The sequence below is a fragment of the Thunnus maccoyii genome, chromosome 3 (genome assembly GCF_910596095.1).
Source record: "Thunnus maccoyii chromosome 3, fThuMac1.1, whole genome shotgun sequence".
Lineage (NCBI taxonomy): Eukaryota > Metazoa > Chordata > Actinopteri > Scombriformes > Scombridae > Thunnus > Thunnus maccoyii.
Genome location: NC_056535.1, coordinates 20,727,914 through 20,744,820, shown reverse-complemented (window position 1 = coordinate 20,744,820; position 16,907 = coordinate 20,727,914). Strand labels below are relative to the sequence as shown.

Below are 16,907 nucleotides of genomic sequence, written 5' to 3'. Positions count from 1 at the left end.
CTTCCCCGAATTCACCTGTTTTAATGTTTAGCATATGAAATTAGTGTTTTGCCCCCTTTTTTGTGTGTGTCTGTCCCCTCTCATCCTCCCACTGTGGCTGCTGGTGTCGTGGTTCTGGTCGGTTATGTTTACAAATCCAGCTAGCAAGCAAGGTGGAGCAAGCCAATTAAATAGCATGCACGCTAATCTGTAGATGTTGACTCGATAGTTTGTGGTTGATAGGAAGATTTAGACAGCTCAGTCCGGGCTGCTGAAACTCTCCTGAAAGGGGAATTTAAAAGGAAAGCATGTTGGAAGAGAGCACCGGAGATAATACTGCTGCAGGTGTTTGCCTGTTGGTTGGTGCAGACTGTCAGCTCTGGAAATGAAAAGATCCTCCACAATGAGGGTGTAAAAAGGGATGCAGCAAGGTTGAGATGTGTTTTGATTAAAAAAAAAAGCATCTCGAACGTGTGCAGGTGTTTTTGCAGGTGTAGAGGAAGCAAAGCGGAACTGGATTGCATCTGTTCTCTGGTGACAGCTAAATGAAATGGCATTAAAATGGAGTTTAATTTTTAAAGGTTAGAAGAGCAACATGGGACGTTTTGCAGGTTCTTTACTCTGTCATCTTTAAGTTTGTGCTTGTTTTTAAGGTGATTTGATCAATAGCACAAGTGTTCCCCGAGCAATAGTGCTTTCAAATAGGGCTGCAACTAACAATCATTTTCATTAATCGTTAATCTGATGATTATTTTCTGAATTGATTAGTGGTTGGGTGTATAAAATGTTAGAAGGTAATGATGGAAATTGATGGAAATTAGGTAATAGCTAAATCTGGCTTAAATCATCTTTTCTCATTTTGAGATGAATGTTTTTTATGCATGGTCCTTGTTTAATAAAGACTAATAATAATAGTGAAAACTGCCCATGATGACATCCTCAAATCACTTGATTCTTTTGACCAACAGTCCAACACCAAAAGATATTCAATATATTATCATAAAAGGTAAAGAGAACCAGCAGACATTAAGATTTGTGGAGCTTGTGAATGTTTTTCTTAAAAAATATAGTCATCAAAATTGTTGCTGATTACATTTCTGTTGACTGATTTATCAATTAAACTAGAGCTGCAACCATTAGACCATTAATTACATATTAAATTAATTGTTAACTATTTTTTCAATCGATTCATGGTTTTGAGTCATTTTTAAGAAAATTTCCAAATTTCTGATTCCAGCTTCTTAAATGTGAATATGTTCTGGTTTCTTTAGTCCTCTATGACAGTAAATTGAATATCTTTGCATTGTAGACTGTTGGTCAGGGAAAAAAATAGACATTTGAGGACGTCAGCTTAGGTTCTGGGAAACAGTGATCAACATTTTTTGTCATTTTCTGCCATTTTATATATCAAACAACTAATTGATAAATCAAGAAAATAATTGACAAATGGATCGATAATAAATTGTTAGCTGTATGGCAGCTCACGGAAATCTCTGTGAGGAACATTATAAGGAAAATGGGCACACATTGGAGATCATTGTGTTAATGTATAACCAAAGAATTTGCCGCTGTCAATGATTTCTTTGTTATAAATGTATTAGATCATGCAGGGGTGATGGTACTTTCTAATCACAGATTACTGACATCTCATTGTTGTTGTTTAATATATTCTAACAGAGACAATAAAGGTGAAGTTCCAAGATTCCTGAGTTTTGTCAGTCAACTCCCACATGGCAGTGAACCACTCAGCTGAAGATTAAACCAAGTACACTCAGCTCCAAAGCACTGCCCTCGTAGATGCCGCTCAGTCTCCGTCTTTGCAAATGGCTTGCTGTCTGAAGGACGAGCTCCTCTGTTCCATCTGCCTCAGCATTTACCAGGACCCGGTCAGCTTTGGCTGCGAGCACTACTTCTGCCGAAAGTGTATCACCGAGCATTGGAGCAGACAGGAGCCTCACGGAGCGCGGGACTGCCCTGAGTGCCGCAGGACCTTCACCGATCCTCTCCTCTCGCCGAGCCTCAAGTTATCCAACATTGTGGAGCGCTACTCGGCCTTCCCGCTGGACGCCATCCTTAACGCCCAGAGGAGCTCCTATCCCTGCAAGGACCACGAGAAGGTCAAGCTCTTCTGCCTCACCGACAAAAGCCTTGTGTGCTTTTTCTGTGACGAACCAGCACTACACGAGCAGCACCAAGTGACCACCATTGACGAGGCTTACGAGGAGATACAGGTCAGTTCTAGCACACACACTTTGACAGCTCATTAGCAAGGGTGAGGCTGACATTTTCTTAAAGCCCATCAGCACCAGGCATCACACTCAGCCAGTTGCACTCGTTCACCCCGTGCGAGCTGCCCAGACAGCTCAGCCTCAGTCCTCTACTGCCACGGAGCGGCTCCACTGATGGGGTTTAATTCTTTGCTCATGAGCATCTTATGTCCAGTAGTTGCTTCTGTAAAGTTCCTTCACATCATTTATCACATAGACAAAACATCCAAGTGTTTAAATTATGTTTTATACAAATGAGAAACGTGGTTTGTTTGAGTAAAGAGATCTTGACTCAGCAAGGAACTCAAGCGCATGAGCAGATGTAAAAGAAATCCCTCAATGATCGATTATAAGAATATTTCTTGACAGAGACTTTGAAGATACAAACTTCTTATGAAGCTTATTTTAATGTGTCCTATGTATTCACAATGAGTCATATTTTCCACATTAGCAGGAATGGTTCAGTGTTTACTTTCCTCTCAGTGTTTGGATAATTCCATTCCCACAGAGCTAAAATCCAATAACTGTGAAACAAAGCTCCTAATCCTGTTCCTCCTTCGTTCCAGTACGCACAGAAACACATTCCTGTCTAATTTTATATCGTCTGTCTTGTTTCTTGTGTCTGCTGTTACCAATGGAGATGTTCACATCTGTTGTATGTAACATAGAAAAAAAAAAACCAACATTTGGTTTCCAGTTTTCTTGGCAGATGAGGGAGCTTTCTGATAAGAAAAGTGTTGATGGTTAACACTCAACTGTGCCACTGAATCTTTGGGGGGGTTTACACTCATCATTGTCAGTGCAGCTCAGACCACAACAAAGGCCACATCGGATGTCACAGTAATGTTATCTGAGATTCTGGTTTCACAGTTTTGATGATTCGTAACTTTGATTTTGCTATCATCTTTACTGTATCATGTACATTTTTTTTAAATGACTCTTTAAAAACACATGCAACTTTATTATCTTATGTCCTTGTTGCAGAGACCTCTTATATCCATCTCAAAGTGTATCTTTGATACTGGCAAGTTCATTCTGCATCACAGTCAGTGAGCAGGTTTATATAGAGACCGCAACTGATTCGAACATCTGACGGAGAAGAAGTGAGACAAAACCGATGATTGACATTCATTTTTGTCATTTATTTTTTTTGAACGACACTATAAATAGCCAAAAAACATCATTACATTTAATGTTCTCGCCAAGCCTTAACATCCACTAGCCTGGTTGCAGACCTTGGAGGCTGCTGGCATCTCAGATTTTTCAGTGATTCAAATTGGTTAGTGTCGTGCTCCCTGATGGCTGAATCAGTCAGAGCTTTGTAAGATGGATTTAGGCTAAGGGACATTGTCTTCATATGCCAGAGCCAGAAATATGGCAACAGGAAAAACAGCCTCAAAAATAGCAACAAGTTTGGATGAGATTATATACATGGAAGTCAATTTACAATGATAAGAACTCTTAAATCGAGATATTTCTTAGATCATCATGAAAAACAAAGCAGCCGCTACTGCAGCTTTTATGTCGACTAGACATTAATTCACAGAACAGATATGTTACTCACTTATTGGTTCGGACTAACCAATAAGTGACTAACAAGACTAACATGAACAAATGAGATTAAATGGAAAATCAGTCAACTGCTGTAAATTGTTATTGGCTTTTACAAGAAATTTTCTTTAATGTTTTAATTGAATAGTCACCAATTAAATCCACTGACGTGTTTGTGAGGAGAGAATAAAGGATTAAAACTTGGAATGAAAGACAAGTTCAACAGATTAAATTAATAGATTGCATGTAAACATAGTCAGGCGGTTGGTGGGTGGTATAGAGCAGCTGTGCCCTTCTGTGTTCTGCATTAAATATAATTAACACCACTGTGAACATCAATGGTGTCCTCCTTAATTTCCAATCAGGCTCTGTGCTGGAAGCCTGAGAAAGGTCAAAACTGTATAATCTTGGAGCAGAAGTAATTAGGCCCAGCACAAGACGTTTCTTTTTTCTTGGACAGCAGCTTGTCCCTTTGCTTGGAGCTCTTTTCAAGGCGGAAGTCTGGCATTTTGTACTCTGGCAGGAGCTTTGGAGGCTTCCCAGATCTACAATACTGAAAGGGAGTACAGTATGCGTACACAGAGGGACCCATTGGAAGCAACCATGTCCCATGATGAGCTTGGCGTACTCGCCTTTTAAGATCTACAAGTGGGGTTTGTGGGTTTGTTACGTAATTTCTTATCCTTACAAGAAAAACATCAGAACAAGGTTGCAGATGGTGTTACAGTTCTTTTCTATTATGTCATTTCAGATCACAAAGTTCATGTTTACGAACGCGTCTGTTGTAACTTTATTCTCTCACTTGTTCGAACAAGGTTCATTATTGTTCCTTTTTTCTTTCCAGTGAGCAGACAGGAGCTGTGTGTCAGATAGGAACAAATGTGTGAGAGCTGTGCCCGCAGACGCAAACTTCCCTTTTAACACGAGGCTCGACAATGCTTAACTGAAGTGCCAACAATAACATGGTGACGATGTGTTAAAGTGTAACTGCAATCAGCTCCAGTGTTGTGACCATCTAGGCCAGAGAGGCACATGCACTGCCAGCTTGATGGCATCTTTAAAATGAACCTGAGTGTTTTTCTAGGGTGGGAAAGTTTGTAGATGAGGAGGAAAGGATTTGGTAGGTCGAGAGCCAAAGCTTGGCCTCTTTGTATCGAATTGTTTGACAGTTTGGCACATGGCACTCAGGATTGGCTTTAACTGGGTCTGCTTTAAATCTTGTTCTCTTGTTTGCCTCTGTTAACGTGATATTGCTAATCATCCGTGAGATTCTTGAAAATTATGACTCTTTTTCAGTTCACAAAAAGTAGAAGGATAACTTCTGCGGTTTGGTTTAAATTGCCTAATAGTCTGTGACCAAAAAAAATAATGTCTGAGTAATAACGGTTCACTATTATGATCCAGTTTTCCCAGCAGTGTTTGCTTTTAGGTCATGTCATCTTCTCACCTCATCGCCCAATAGAGGAGCCTCCTCCACCTCCCTGTTGTTATCCTTTTTATCCTCAGACAGCAGAACACGGGTTAGTTTGTTTCATAATCAACGCTACAAGGATGACAGTGAAGTTTCAACATCTGCAGTAGACGCTTATTTAAAACTGAGCCGCCTGAACCAACGCCTCTAATGGGCCACCATGATGAAATACAGAAACATTAAAACATGGTCTGTCATGACTCAGAAGCGCTGTGTTTTGGCCAAATTGTCAGAATTTCTTCTTAGGTTTCTCTATTTTTCTCGGGGTCTCTCTTCCAAAAGAGATCTTGATCTCAACAAGACTTGCTGAAGAAATAAAGACTAACTTTGGTGAAACATTTCATCAGGAAGAGTTGAATTCACAATTTTACAATGTGAAAGCATTCGTGGCTTATATTTTACATAAGCTTTGACTCACTGTTACCACGCATTTCAGTATCCAAAGCCTTTGATTTTCTATTCTCAAACGGACTAGATTCCCACAGGGTTCAGAAATATGACAGACTTCTGTTATGTCATGCCACCACCGCCTTAACTATGTGTTGACAGTGTGTTTGGCTGGCTGGTGGCCATTGACAAGGGCAGCCTTTGGTTGGTCTGTAGCAGGCTGTAATCTCCTTAGCCTGGCATGTCACTCCGCTGACCTCAGGCCCTGAATCTTGTTGCTGCATCGAGAGCTTTACCTCCTGCTGATTTGCATCCCCGTAAACGCTCCTGCGGCCAAATCTGTAACGCTCAAACACATCCAGCACCCGACCGTTGCATGGTGACGCACACACATCTGGCAAAAATTCAGCCAACACATAATTACTTGCTCGCGCATATTTCACAACATAAAGGATATTAAGGTAGGATCGAGGAGGATTTGTCTGTGGCTCGGCCGTTTGCTTCAGGGAGCGGAGAATCTACAGAACAAACGCATTATGATTAGAAGGGGGTTTATTCCACCGATCATACTGGATGGCATTAAACACAATTTAAACCTAACGTACAAAAAAAAAACCCTCTCAATGCAAAATAATTTCAAACTTCTTGAGAAACGAAACTTTCAACTGAAGCGCAATCAAATTCTTAATACGCATCAAGCAAATGAATCACTTCATCCGCTGTTTTTTGTCGGGAAATTTTTTTTTTACTTTTTCAGTATTACTTTGAACTCATTAAATGAGGTCAAAGCCAGACATTGTTATCTACTGAGCCACATCCTTCACCCTTTTAAAGTATGTGCTTTATGTTCTGGGAAATAATGCCTTTATTTTAGGCAACATAGTTAATGGTGATGAGATAACAGTCGCCTCCCTCAGTCATGCTACACTCTGAGCGCTGGCAGCATCTTAAATGGAGATTGGCTGGATCGCTGTAATCCTGATTGGAGCTGGACGAAGCTGTGCACTTATTATCACACCACTTTGGCCTAAAGTTGGCAGTCAACTCCTGCGGTGGACAAAGCGGGAGCCGCAGCAGCCACGGCGCGTTAATTGCGATGATCGAGACTGTCAGGGGGCTGTGTGTGACCACAGTATTGCAGGGCTCTTCCTGCTGTCTATATGCCCTAGAGACATCTTTACGCTCTACTTGACAGCGGTGTAAGACCAGATAAGAAGGGAAGGAGGGCTATAATACTGCAGACCCTGTTTATTCATGCATATTTAGGGACTTAACTTTGTTCCAGAGACTATAGATACTGCAGATGGTATGTGAAAGATGAATAGCAGCTGTGCAGTGACGCTGGCCTGCAGTCTGAAGCCCACACTGCTGAAGAACTAAATGATTACTGTGGTGTTGAGTCACCCACACACGCCTATCGTTCAAAGTGTCCAGATGCAACTGCACGCTGTCCTCTATTAACACCATTGTTATACCTAATTATTCTTTCCTTATCAGACCACAAACACAGGGGTTAATTATGAAAATGCATTAGTGTTTTTCCAATCTGCCTCTCTGTAATGAAGTATGGTGTTTTGAAAAGGGGAGGATGAGCATGCCAGCCTCTGAAGCTTTCCTCTGACGGTTTTAAAAACAGGGCTGTCGTTCACTCTCCCGACTGTCAGAGCCCGGCCGAGAGCGCTGTGTGAGTCTACCATCACCACGCATGACCGTGCTGCTGCAGTAATGAGTCAGGCAATTTCAAGGGCACCCACGGCTGCCATCTCCCCTGTGGCTTACCTCAGTCTGCTCTCCTTTTCTCCAGCAGCTCCATCTCTTTCTCTCTTTCTCTGTCTCTCCTTTTTTTTTTTCTCTCTCTCTCTCCTGTGCCATCTTCTCTCTCAGAAATCTTCTCCTTGCGTCTGAGGTATGTGCTTTATTAAACGCCACAGATCATTTTTGGCAACCAGGTTTTATGAGGAACATCGTTCCCAGCCTCCCATCCATCTTATTTCCCAACACCACCCACCCATCCCAAACAAATGAGTTTGTACAGCTTGGCGGTCACTCAGGGTGGTGTGGCAGAGAGGCAGCATTCATGCGGAAGTGGAGCCACGGGAAAGAAACAACAGTCATGTTCCATTAGAGGAGTGCTGGCATAACGTCCTCATCCAGAGAGAGGCGGTAGCTCATACTGCACTCATTACTCATACCACTGATGATGCTCGAGGCATGCTGCATGTTTACTTCAGCCCATGCTGTCGTTAGATTAGCAGATAAACGGCTGCATCGACTGGAGAAAGTAAAGCCGGAGCAGCGTCCATCACACAAAATATTTAGTCTTGTTAAGATGATTATTTTGGCTCGCGCTTAACTTAAATGAGTCATCTGTTGTGCATTAGAAATGTTTATGTCAGCCTCCTGCGTCGAGGAGTCTGTTTTTCAATTTTCTAAGAAACATGCAGGCGAAAAAATGTTTAAGAGATGCACACTATAGATACAAAGAGACTACGGTCCTGTTTCCCAAAAGTATCTTCAGGTATCTTGAATATCGTAAAGACGGTCGTAAAATCCATTTTACAAATCTCCTCGTGATTAACAACTGTTTCCCAAAAGCAGCGCAACTTAAGACACTTTTAGAATTGGTCGTACAAATTCAACCTTCACAGAGGTTAAAATGTTCAGTTATTGTTGAAACTGAGAAAGAAGTGTTGATTAAACTTAATTGTCATCTGGGAGGCTGCAGTTTGGGGTGCGGTTGAATTGTATTGCATAATACAGACAGTGAGTGTTTATAATATTTAGTCTATCCTCAATGATGCATTACCACCTCGGTCAAATGGTTTCAACTGAATTTTGTCACGTTCATTAAGATTTATTGCAGCGCTGTTAGACTGTATTAGTTTGGATTACATGTTGAATAAACTGGAGACTGAGTATATATTTGCATTGCAACATTATACAGCCTCAAGAAATAGTGTCTTCTGGGGAGGTGTGGTCTGTGATCCTTTTCCACAGAAGTACACAAGCTCCTACACGTACTGTATTTTGATGATTCATTTCAGTTGAATCTATTGTAGCGACATCAGTAGTTGGACATGTACCTGTCAGCCAGTTAAACCCGCAGGTCACAGGAGTGCTCCGCGTGCTGCAACTGGTCTTACAGGCCAGAGAGAGGGGAGAGGAGGGATTTCCTGGTCATCTTAGTGAATGAAAGGGGAAGTGCTGTCCTTTAAGTTTTGCGGCTTAAAGTGAGGCTTAATGTTGAGCTCTTGGCCCCCTAATGTGAGGCAGGGAAAGCAGCCTGCACGCTAGTGACACCGCTATGAAGACTTAATTAAATAAAAGGTGTTGTACAAAACTTTTTTCTCTAACTCCTTAATACATAGAGCAGCCCGTAAAAAGCAATGAATATGAAATGAGAAGACGGGTTTTAGGCAGAGACCGTTGCAGATTTCGGTAAATATTAAAAAAATCCGTGAATGTTGAATGACCACAGAGCAGTTATAATTCAGACTTTTCTGCCTTTTAGTTTTGTCTGTGCCACTTTGATATCTGGACAGCTGTGAACCGCTGCACCCCGCCGCCGCAGCCATGAGACTCTGAGCCCTGCGTTGCTTGATTAGCTGGGGAATTAAGACAGATTACAGGCCATTGTTCTCGGGGGTCTGGGCAGGGCCGAACCAGGCTGTAATCTCTTGTAATTCCCTGTGTCTGTGATTTGCTGCAGATGATTTAATTAGACCTGCTGCTGATAGGAGTCCTGCTCATTTCAGCTTCCAAATCAGCCAGACTCAGATCTGACCGCCCTCCCCTTAGTTAGAGAGAGAGAGAGAGAGAGAGAGAATATCGAGCTGTATCTCTGTTTACTTATCAAACCCGTGGTTCTCGTCACAATCCAGGTGCAGAGGGATAGGCGGTGACTGATAGGCCAGCAGGGCAGGTGCTGGGAACACTTTCACATTCTCAGTTTCAGTTTTATGTGCAGGGTTAAGGGTCAAATTAAACAATAGTTCTTGTGTAATTATCAGAGTTGTTAGGGGAAAAAAGCTTGTTAAATAATCGGTTTTAGTGATTATCTGTTGAATAGGGAAAGAAAATAAGATAAAAGTGAATAAGTCACTAAATTCTGCATGACTACCCTGGTATGACCTGTATAATAACTTGTATCCTTATTAGCAATTTAACCTCCATAACACCTAAATGCTTGTTGATGTGATGTACAGCCAGTTCTGATTTCTCAGGTCAGGTATTCTTAGAGCTTGTTTATTTCCCATAATGCATTTAGGTCAAGGGTCAGGTTAATCAGTGAGGAGCAGCCAGCTGTATTGTGTGTCCTCACCCTGCTTCCTATAAGCTGCTTCTCAATTCAGGGGCTGCGTCTTTCAAATGACATGGTCTACAAAGGCGTGTCCTCCATAAACTGTAAGGTCGGACTTGAATGTTGTTAAATGAGTTGGTCTGGTCTGCGGTGGATTTCCTATTTGCGTCATTTTTGCCCGCCCTTACCCTTGCGTCACAAAGCGCCGCTCCTGTCGCCTAGCAACCTTGACAGCTGCAGTTGACAATCGAGACACAGCCAGTAGAAATGAAGCCAGAAATTTTAATTTTATTATCGTGGTAGCCCATCCAGGTCCAGCAGCACCACCAGAGACTCTCTGCTCAGCTGAACAAAAATACACAAAAACACATTTTCTAAGGTCTAATATTTATAAAAATTGAATTTACTGTAAGACTTTTTAAGGACCTGTAGACACCCTGTTATTCCACTTCTTATGTACTTTATTTATGTTGTAAATAGTTGTAAAGACAGTTATAAATGAAATAAACAATGTATTTAACAATTACTTTATTTTAATTCATTCATTCAGTATTTTTTATTTTTCAACTAATCTCTGGAGTAGAGAGAAGGGCTTGTCCGTTCTCTCTCTGCTCTCCTATCCTCTGCATCTCTCTGCAACCTCACGTCTTCCTTCATGAGCTGAAGAAGAACATCCTCCCATTTTAATACATTTATATTTATTGAAATGTGGTGTATCTGTACATATAGAGCCCAAAAGTCAGCTAACAGTCAGCTTTACATTCAGACAAACTGATGTGGAAGCTACAATTGTTAGATTTCATCTGTGAGACCAACATTTATCTTCCAAAAGGAATTATATCATATATCAAAATGCTACAGAGACATCAGAGCTGGCAGTAAATCACCAAAGAGCTGCACAGATCAGTTCATGGAATCATGATCTCCCCGGGATGACGACGGACATTGACCGGCCAATCATCTCAGGAGTCGGATTACTAACAGCTGAGGTGACTGCCTGGTCTCACCCGGCCAGCGGCGTCTTCTCACATCTCCAAGAACATCGGAGCAAATTTCCAAATAGGCGTTATTTGGATAAACTGACCACATATTAGGAATCTATTTTTTTTTTTTTTTGCCTGGAAAAAATATTAAAACTAAATAAAGTGACAGCTTAGCCTGGCTCAAAATTTCGCCATATCGCTGCCTGTTGGTGCAAAATCCTCAGAATTCGGGAAAAGATAGCCGCATTTTTCAGCAACATTTGAAGGAGCTTTCGAAACGGGACTGGCTTGGTTGCACCGCTGTGACGCATTCGATCTTCAAATGTAGTCTTTAGAGGATGCAGCCCCTGATTTGAGACACAGCTGTAGTTTGCACATTAGCGAGGTTTCCTGCTTTAGCAGCTGTTTACAGTTCAGGCATTTAGCAGAAGCTCTTATCTGCTTTGACTTACAATAACTGCAGCTGTAAAACAAGTGAGAATTCCTCAAGCATTAAAAGTGTAAGCTGTCAGATGGTTCAGAGCACTGTGAAAAGTGTTGCAGCTTTAATCATGAAGAGTCAAGTAAGAACATCCCTTTTATCAGGAGTCTAATATATTGTAGTGACAGAAAACTCCCAACTCCTCTATTGAAAGTCATTACATTTTTTTTCTGCAACACGTTATGCTTTCAAAAACTCATTTCACTTCATCTAGCCTAACATATTTCTCAGTGGCGTATATAAAAAGAGTTTCATTAAAAAGATGTTACGGATTAGAGAGAGGCAGAGATGCTTGCGAGTGTTGATTGGTCTTTAAGAGGCTGATTACACTTGGTTTTAAAATGTGTTTCGGTGATCTGAACACAAGTTGACAGCCGAGACACATCGCCGTTCACGCCTGTGTCTATCATGCATCTCTAAGGTGTCCAGCTGACCATTTGTTTTTAGATTTCGTTGGTGCCTACGTCACTACGCTAGAAGGTCCAAGGGCCCCGCGCACAGTTATTACAGTCAGTCTTTAGCCAGACAAGCACCATATTTGTTTCGCATGAGCTAGGTACGAAAACAAAAATGTTTCAAGAAATAATACACATGGATGGTCTACTGGAACTGTTGGCGTTGGCGCGCTGTCACCAAAACAACCACCACATCCTGATGATGTATTCTCCTGTTCCACCTCTTCCTAGTCAGGAACGCATCAGGACACATTAGCATTTACATTACAAAAGACATGTGGTCAAATGCTTCTCAGACCAACTCAGCGAGTGGTTTGAGCGATCGGATCACAATGTGTCTTGGTGGTTGTTTAAACTTGTATTAAACGTTGTCCACTTGTGATCCAATCACTCAAGACGCATTTTAAAGCAAAGTGTAAACAGGGTCTCAGAGTACGTTCACTAACGCTAAAACAGCCAAATTTGAAAATCTTTTTTTTTTTCCTGCTTTGGCCTTTTGTCCACACTAAGCTGACATTTCTGAGTTCCCAAAAATAAAAAGCAATTTGAAAATAGTCTCCAGAGTGGATGAATCTGAAAGCACTGACACCGTGTTTTAGTGTAGACAGGGAAACACGTCGCAAAAGCAAAAAAAGGGTTGTGAGTTAGTTAGTTAAGAGGACAACTGAGGTGTGGTTATGTTGATTGTGCCAGGTGACTTTTCTATCATAAAATACCGGTTTAATCAACATCTCAGCGCAGTAACACACCAGTGCACCACCTCACTATTATATGATAGTTCAGTTGTCTAACAACAGAAACAGAAAAAGATGTCAAGAAAAAACAACAACTAAATTGTGAGTTGAACTTTATTGAAACACAAAGTGATGAGGACATAGAACAGAGGTTTAACCAGCTGAGTAACCAGCTGGTTTTAATTGGTTTTGGCTGTGTGATAGTTATCTCCTACATGCAATGTGCAATATTCATGAAAATGTTGAAATGTCCATTGCCTTCTGATAAATGTATCGCTGCATTAATATTTCACTTATGTAGTATTGTTAACAGGCAACAGGAAGTGCAGCCTAAATGACACATAGTTCATCAAATGGATACACAATTTCCAACATGTCATCTCCAGCGCCACGTACTGCGCACAGGAAATAATATTTTACCCATTCACACAGTGTCTGATAATCCTGAAAATTCTGAGCTGTTTCAACCGACCTCCAGTAGTGAAAGGACGGCTGCCGCTCCTTCTGACGGGCGCGAGGTACGAGGGTCCGTTCATCTCTGCTTGCGGCTTTAATTTTATTTCCTGACTATAAAAGGACAAATAAGAGATGTAGCCATTTTTCTGCTGTTAAGCGTGGACTGAGATCTTGTGCGTGTTTTTTCATACATAAACAGTGTTTTCACTGTTTAGCATGAACGCAGATACCTCTTCTTTTTTTTTTTTTAAAGAGATCCACATGGGGTCCAACTTTCAGGTTAGCTTCTGTTCCACTAGCTTTTGTTTCTCAACATATTTTGAGTCTTCAGATCCGTCTTTCTGAAAAGCAATATCACAATCCTGGGGGGGAGGGAGGGGGAGTTTTGCTCATATTTTTAGCTGAACTGTATCTACTTCTGTGCTGGACCGTAAAATTTGAATAAATTCATATAAAATTCATCAACTCTAGCATCTGTGGGTCTAATCGGAGCTGAAAGTTGTTGAACGATTTGAAAAGTGATTAGCTGCTCAGATTTTATTGTCCAGTTACAGCAGCAGTTACACATTTATCTGACTATATAGACAAAAAACCCTTTAATTATTACAGGGCCCAATGAAAGAACCCCTCTATGCAAACAATGTCTGGCTGAAGCAAGTCTGTTTCACTTGCTTCAGCCAGACTAAAGGGAGGACATATTTGGCTCTCTCTACTGTGGTAGTTACTTAGATTTATTTATTAATCATTTATTTGGTATTTGCTGTATCTTGTTTGCACAGTACTCTGGTCACAAGTATATATGTATATAATTAAGTCATAAAACAAAGATAGTGTGTTCTTGAAAAACTGATATTAATATATTTAGTTTGGGGAACCTCGATGAAGACATGCGTTGGTTGCAGCTGCTCAATATTATGCAAACAAGACATGCATTAGCTTTAAACAGCATTGCCTGAATTTTTTTAATATGAGGATCCAGTCTACAATATGCAGATCATTGGAAATCATCAGGAGATTCAGTAACATGCAGACCTGACTGGAGGCTGTACTTAAAATTTATAGACCTGTATTGCCAAAACACTGTCTGGAAAAACAGTCTTGTTATTTTACAGTGTGACTTGACAAAAGAGGCATACATCCCAAATATTTATTTGACGTCAGGGGGACTGAGTGAAAGAGAAGCAGACGCAGACTTTATTTGGTCAGATAGAGCTGCTGGCAAGCTGTAGCAATCACTCCTGCATACACACCAGCTATAACAGAATAGCTTCCAGCTGCACCCATGCCGCTAAGACGAAGTAGAGGCAAACAACTCTGTTTGTTATCCCTGCCGTGTGGCGCTGGCTGGCATGCAACAACATCATGCTTTTGCACAAGGTGATTTGTATGCCTGACACATACTACATGGTTTTATATTAACAACATGCTGACTAGTAGAGGTCTGAATAATCCTAAGAAGCTTTTTTTTAAAAGATGACACCAGCGTGTATTAGGTTATGGTGAAAATCCTCTGGCAGTCAAACATATCCAAGGGTCGTTTTCAGGATGTGTTTACTCACTGTGTCCACTCTGCAGTAGGAAAGAGATAATAGTGTTAGCAGGAAATGCAGTTCTCCAGAGCTTGTTATGCCTAACATTTGAGTTTTGTTTTTCTGTGTTTTTGTTTCTGCACAGCAAGGTGGAGCTTCCAAATATAGCTGTTAAAACAAGTCTAACTAATGACCTCTTTCTTTGGAAACAACAAAAGGCAACATTGGAGAACTCACTGCTGAAATTTTGGAGTTGAAACATTTTAAGTAGATTAAATTAACTCCGAAACAGTGAAAGTTGTAGTTGAGGTGAAAGTCGAAATATAATTACTTGAATAGAAGTTTTCGAATAAGTTGAGGTTTCAGCACTGAATTAAGCTGAATTGTCAATTTAAGCACTGAGAAAATTTGAATCATTTGATCAGTTGAAGTGAAAGTCTGGAAAGTAGTTGAAGATCCAGAGGAAGTTCAAGCACTGAAAGGAGTTGAAATGTCAGTCGAAACATATGTGATAAATTGAGCTGGAAGTATCTGTTATGGTGGAAGCTCAAGTATATGAACTGAAAGGTGTTAATTGAAGTGTAAGTGAGTAAATTGTGTATGAACTATGGAAGCTGCGCGACTCAAAAGACCTGAAGATGTTTTTTTCCCAAGGTGAAGATGTGAGACTTGAAAGAGTTTAAACTATCAGTTTAAGTGTAGAATTAAAAGGAGTTGAAGTGTGAGTTGGAGTGTAATCTCTGAAAGCAGATGAACTCGTCAGTTGACACGTAGTCACTGAAAGCAGTTCATTTTTCAGTTAAAGAGTAACAAAAAAATGTAGTTGAAGCGTCAAATTACATGTCAGTGGAACAACTAGTTGAAATTTCAGTGGAAGTGCTGAAGACAGTTCAAGTGTCTGCGCTGTAAAGTGTCAGTTTACATGTGATAGTTAAAAGCAATTGAAGTGTAAGTGAAAGTGTAACAGAGAGTCTAAAGATAGAAGATGTATTGCTGTACAGATAGTAAAGGCCCTTGAGGCAAATGATTTGTGATATTGGGCTATAAAAATAAAACTGACTTGACTTGACTTGCCACTGCCGCCTCCATTGTTTTCAATATAAACACAATGGCGAGCAGCAGCCGCCCTCCCTCTACTTGCTGCTGCGCCTCTCGCAGTTGAAATTTATGATGGTTCAGCTTTTTCAACTTGGCACCACAGCTCATTGTGTGACCGTGGCAACCACAGAAACCACAGCGAGGAGGAGATGATTTTACTCATATCTGAGTTTCCTGATTTTCATAAGCAGAGAAAAGTCAATTAAGAGAATCAGTATCGGCAGAGCATCAGCTTTAAAGTCTCATTGGGGCTGATAGGTCAGGAAGTAGCCAGGAGCCGTGACGGAGGCGTTGCATCCAGCTGCTGCCGATTCAAAACACAGAACATTGTTGTTGCTGGAGATTACCTTAAGCATTGAACGTAAATTTTACTCAAAGTGTAAGTTATTGAGACTGCTAAAGCTCAAAGTGAGTGTGATGTCACCCATTAGGTCTGAACATTCAGAACAATACACAACGATGGTAAAATCTGAGGAGGCCTGAAAGGTCTAAAAAGATAGTGTGTAATGTTACAAGCCTAAAGGAAGTACATTTTTTTTTTATGTTAATGTATTTTTTCCTTTATCAGTTGCCTGTTGAGATGATGTATAACCCTCTGTAAGATTAGCATGTCTCTTCCAACAGAGTTGATGGATAGCTCTTCAGAGAGGAGTTGAAACTGGCTGCTTCAGTGAGAATATTCTGATAACAAGAAAATTCACATTAGACCCGTGAGCACTGGAACCGGCTGCCTGTGAAATATTTCTAACTTTTAAACTGTGAAAATTGTCAGTACCTCGGACTGCTTATTTAAATAGCTTGGTAGAAGCTAGATCCGCTCAGCCGTCGGGACAAGACGAGCTGTAAGAGCCTCCAGACTGAAGGTGACTCTGTACAAACAGCAGGCCTGCTCTTATCACTCAACACTTCTCAGATTTCCACTCCAGTGCCAACAACAAACCCCCTGTTCCTCTTAAATGGCCTGTCCTGCACCATTTAGATGATCAAAGTTAACATTGATGGCTCTGAGACCTGTTTGTCTCAGACATCCACCTAATTTGCCGCCCACACTTAACTCTAACTCCCTCAGCTTAGAAAATCTGAAGACCTTTGTCAGCAGTTCAAACATCATAAATTTCTTTTCATTTTAAAGGTAAAAATATTAAAACTGACATGTAGTGTTGTTGTTTTTTTTTCTTCCTGAGCTATTCATGTTTGGGGTAATACATTTGCATAC

At 40.9% G+C, this 16,907-nt stretch overlaps 1 protein-coding gene across 1 annotated transcript in view; it reads left to right on the top strand.

Moving 5' to 3' along the window:
• The window catches only part of trim62.1 (tripartite motif containing 62, tandem duplicate 1), a 35,861-nt gene that overhangs the window by 189 nt on the left and 18,765 nt on the right, over positions 1-16,907 (top strand). The window contains exon 2 of the mRNA XM_042407098.1: positions 1,657-2,210. Coding sequence (XP_042263032.1) covers positions 1,803-2,210 — 408 coding nt within the window. The 5' untranslated portion in view covers positions 1,657-1,802. The remainder of the gene's footprint in view (positions 1-1,656; positions 2,211-16,907) is intronic.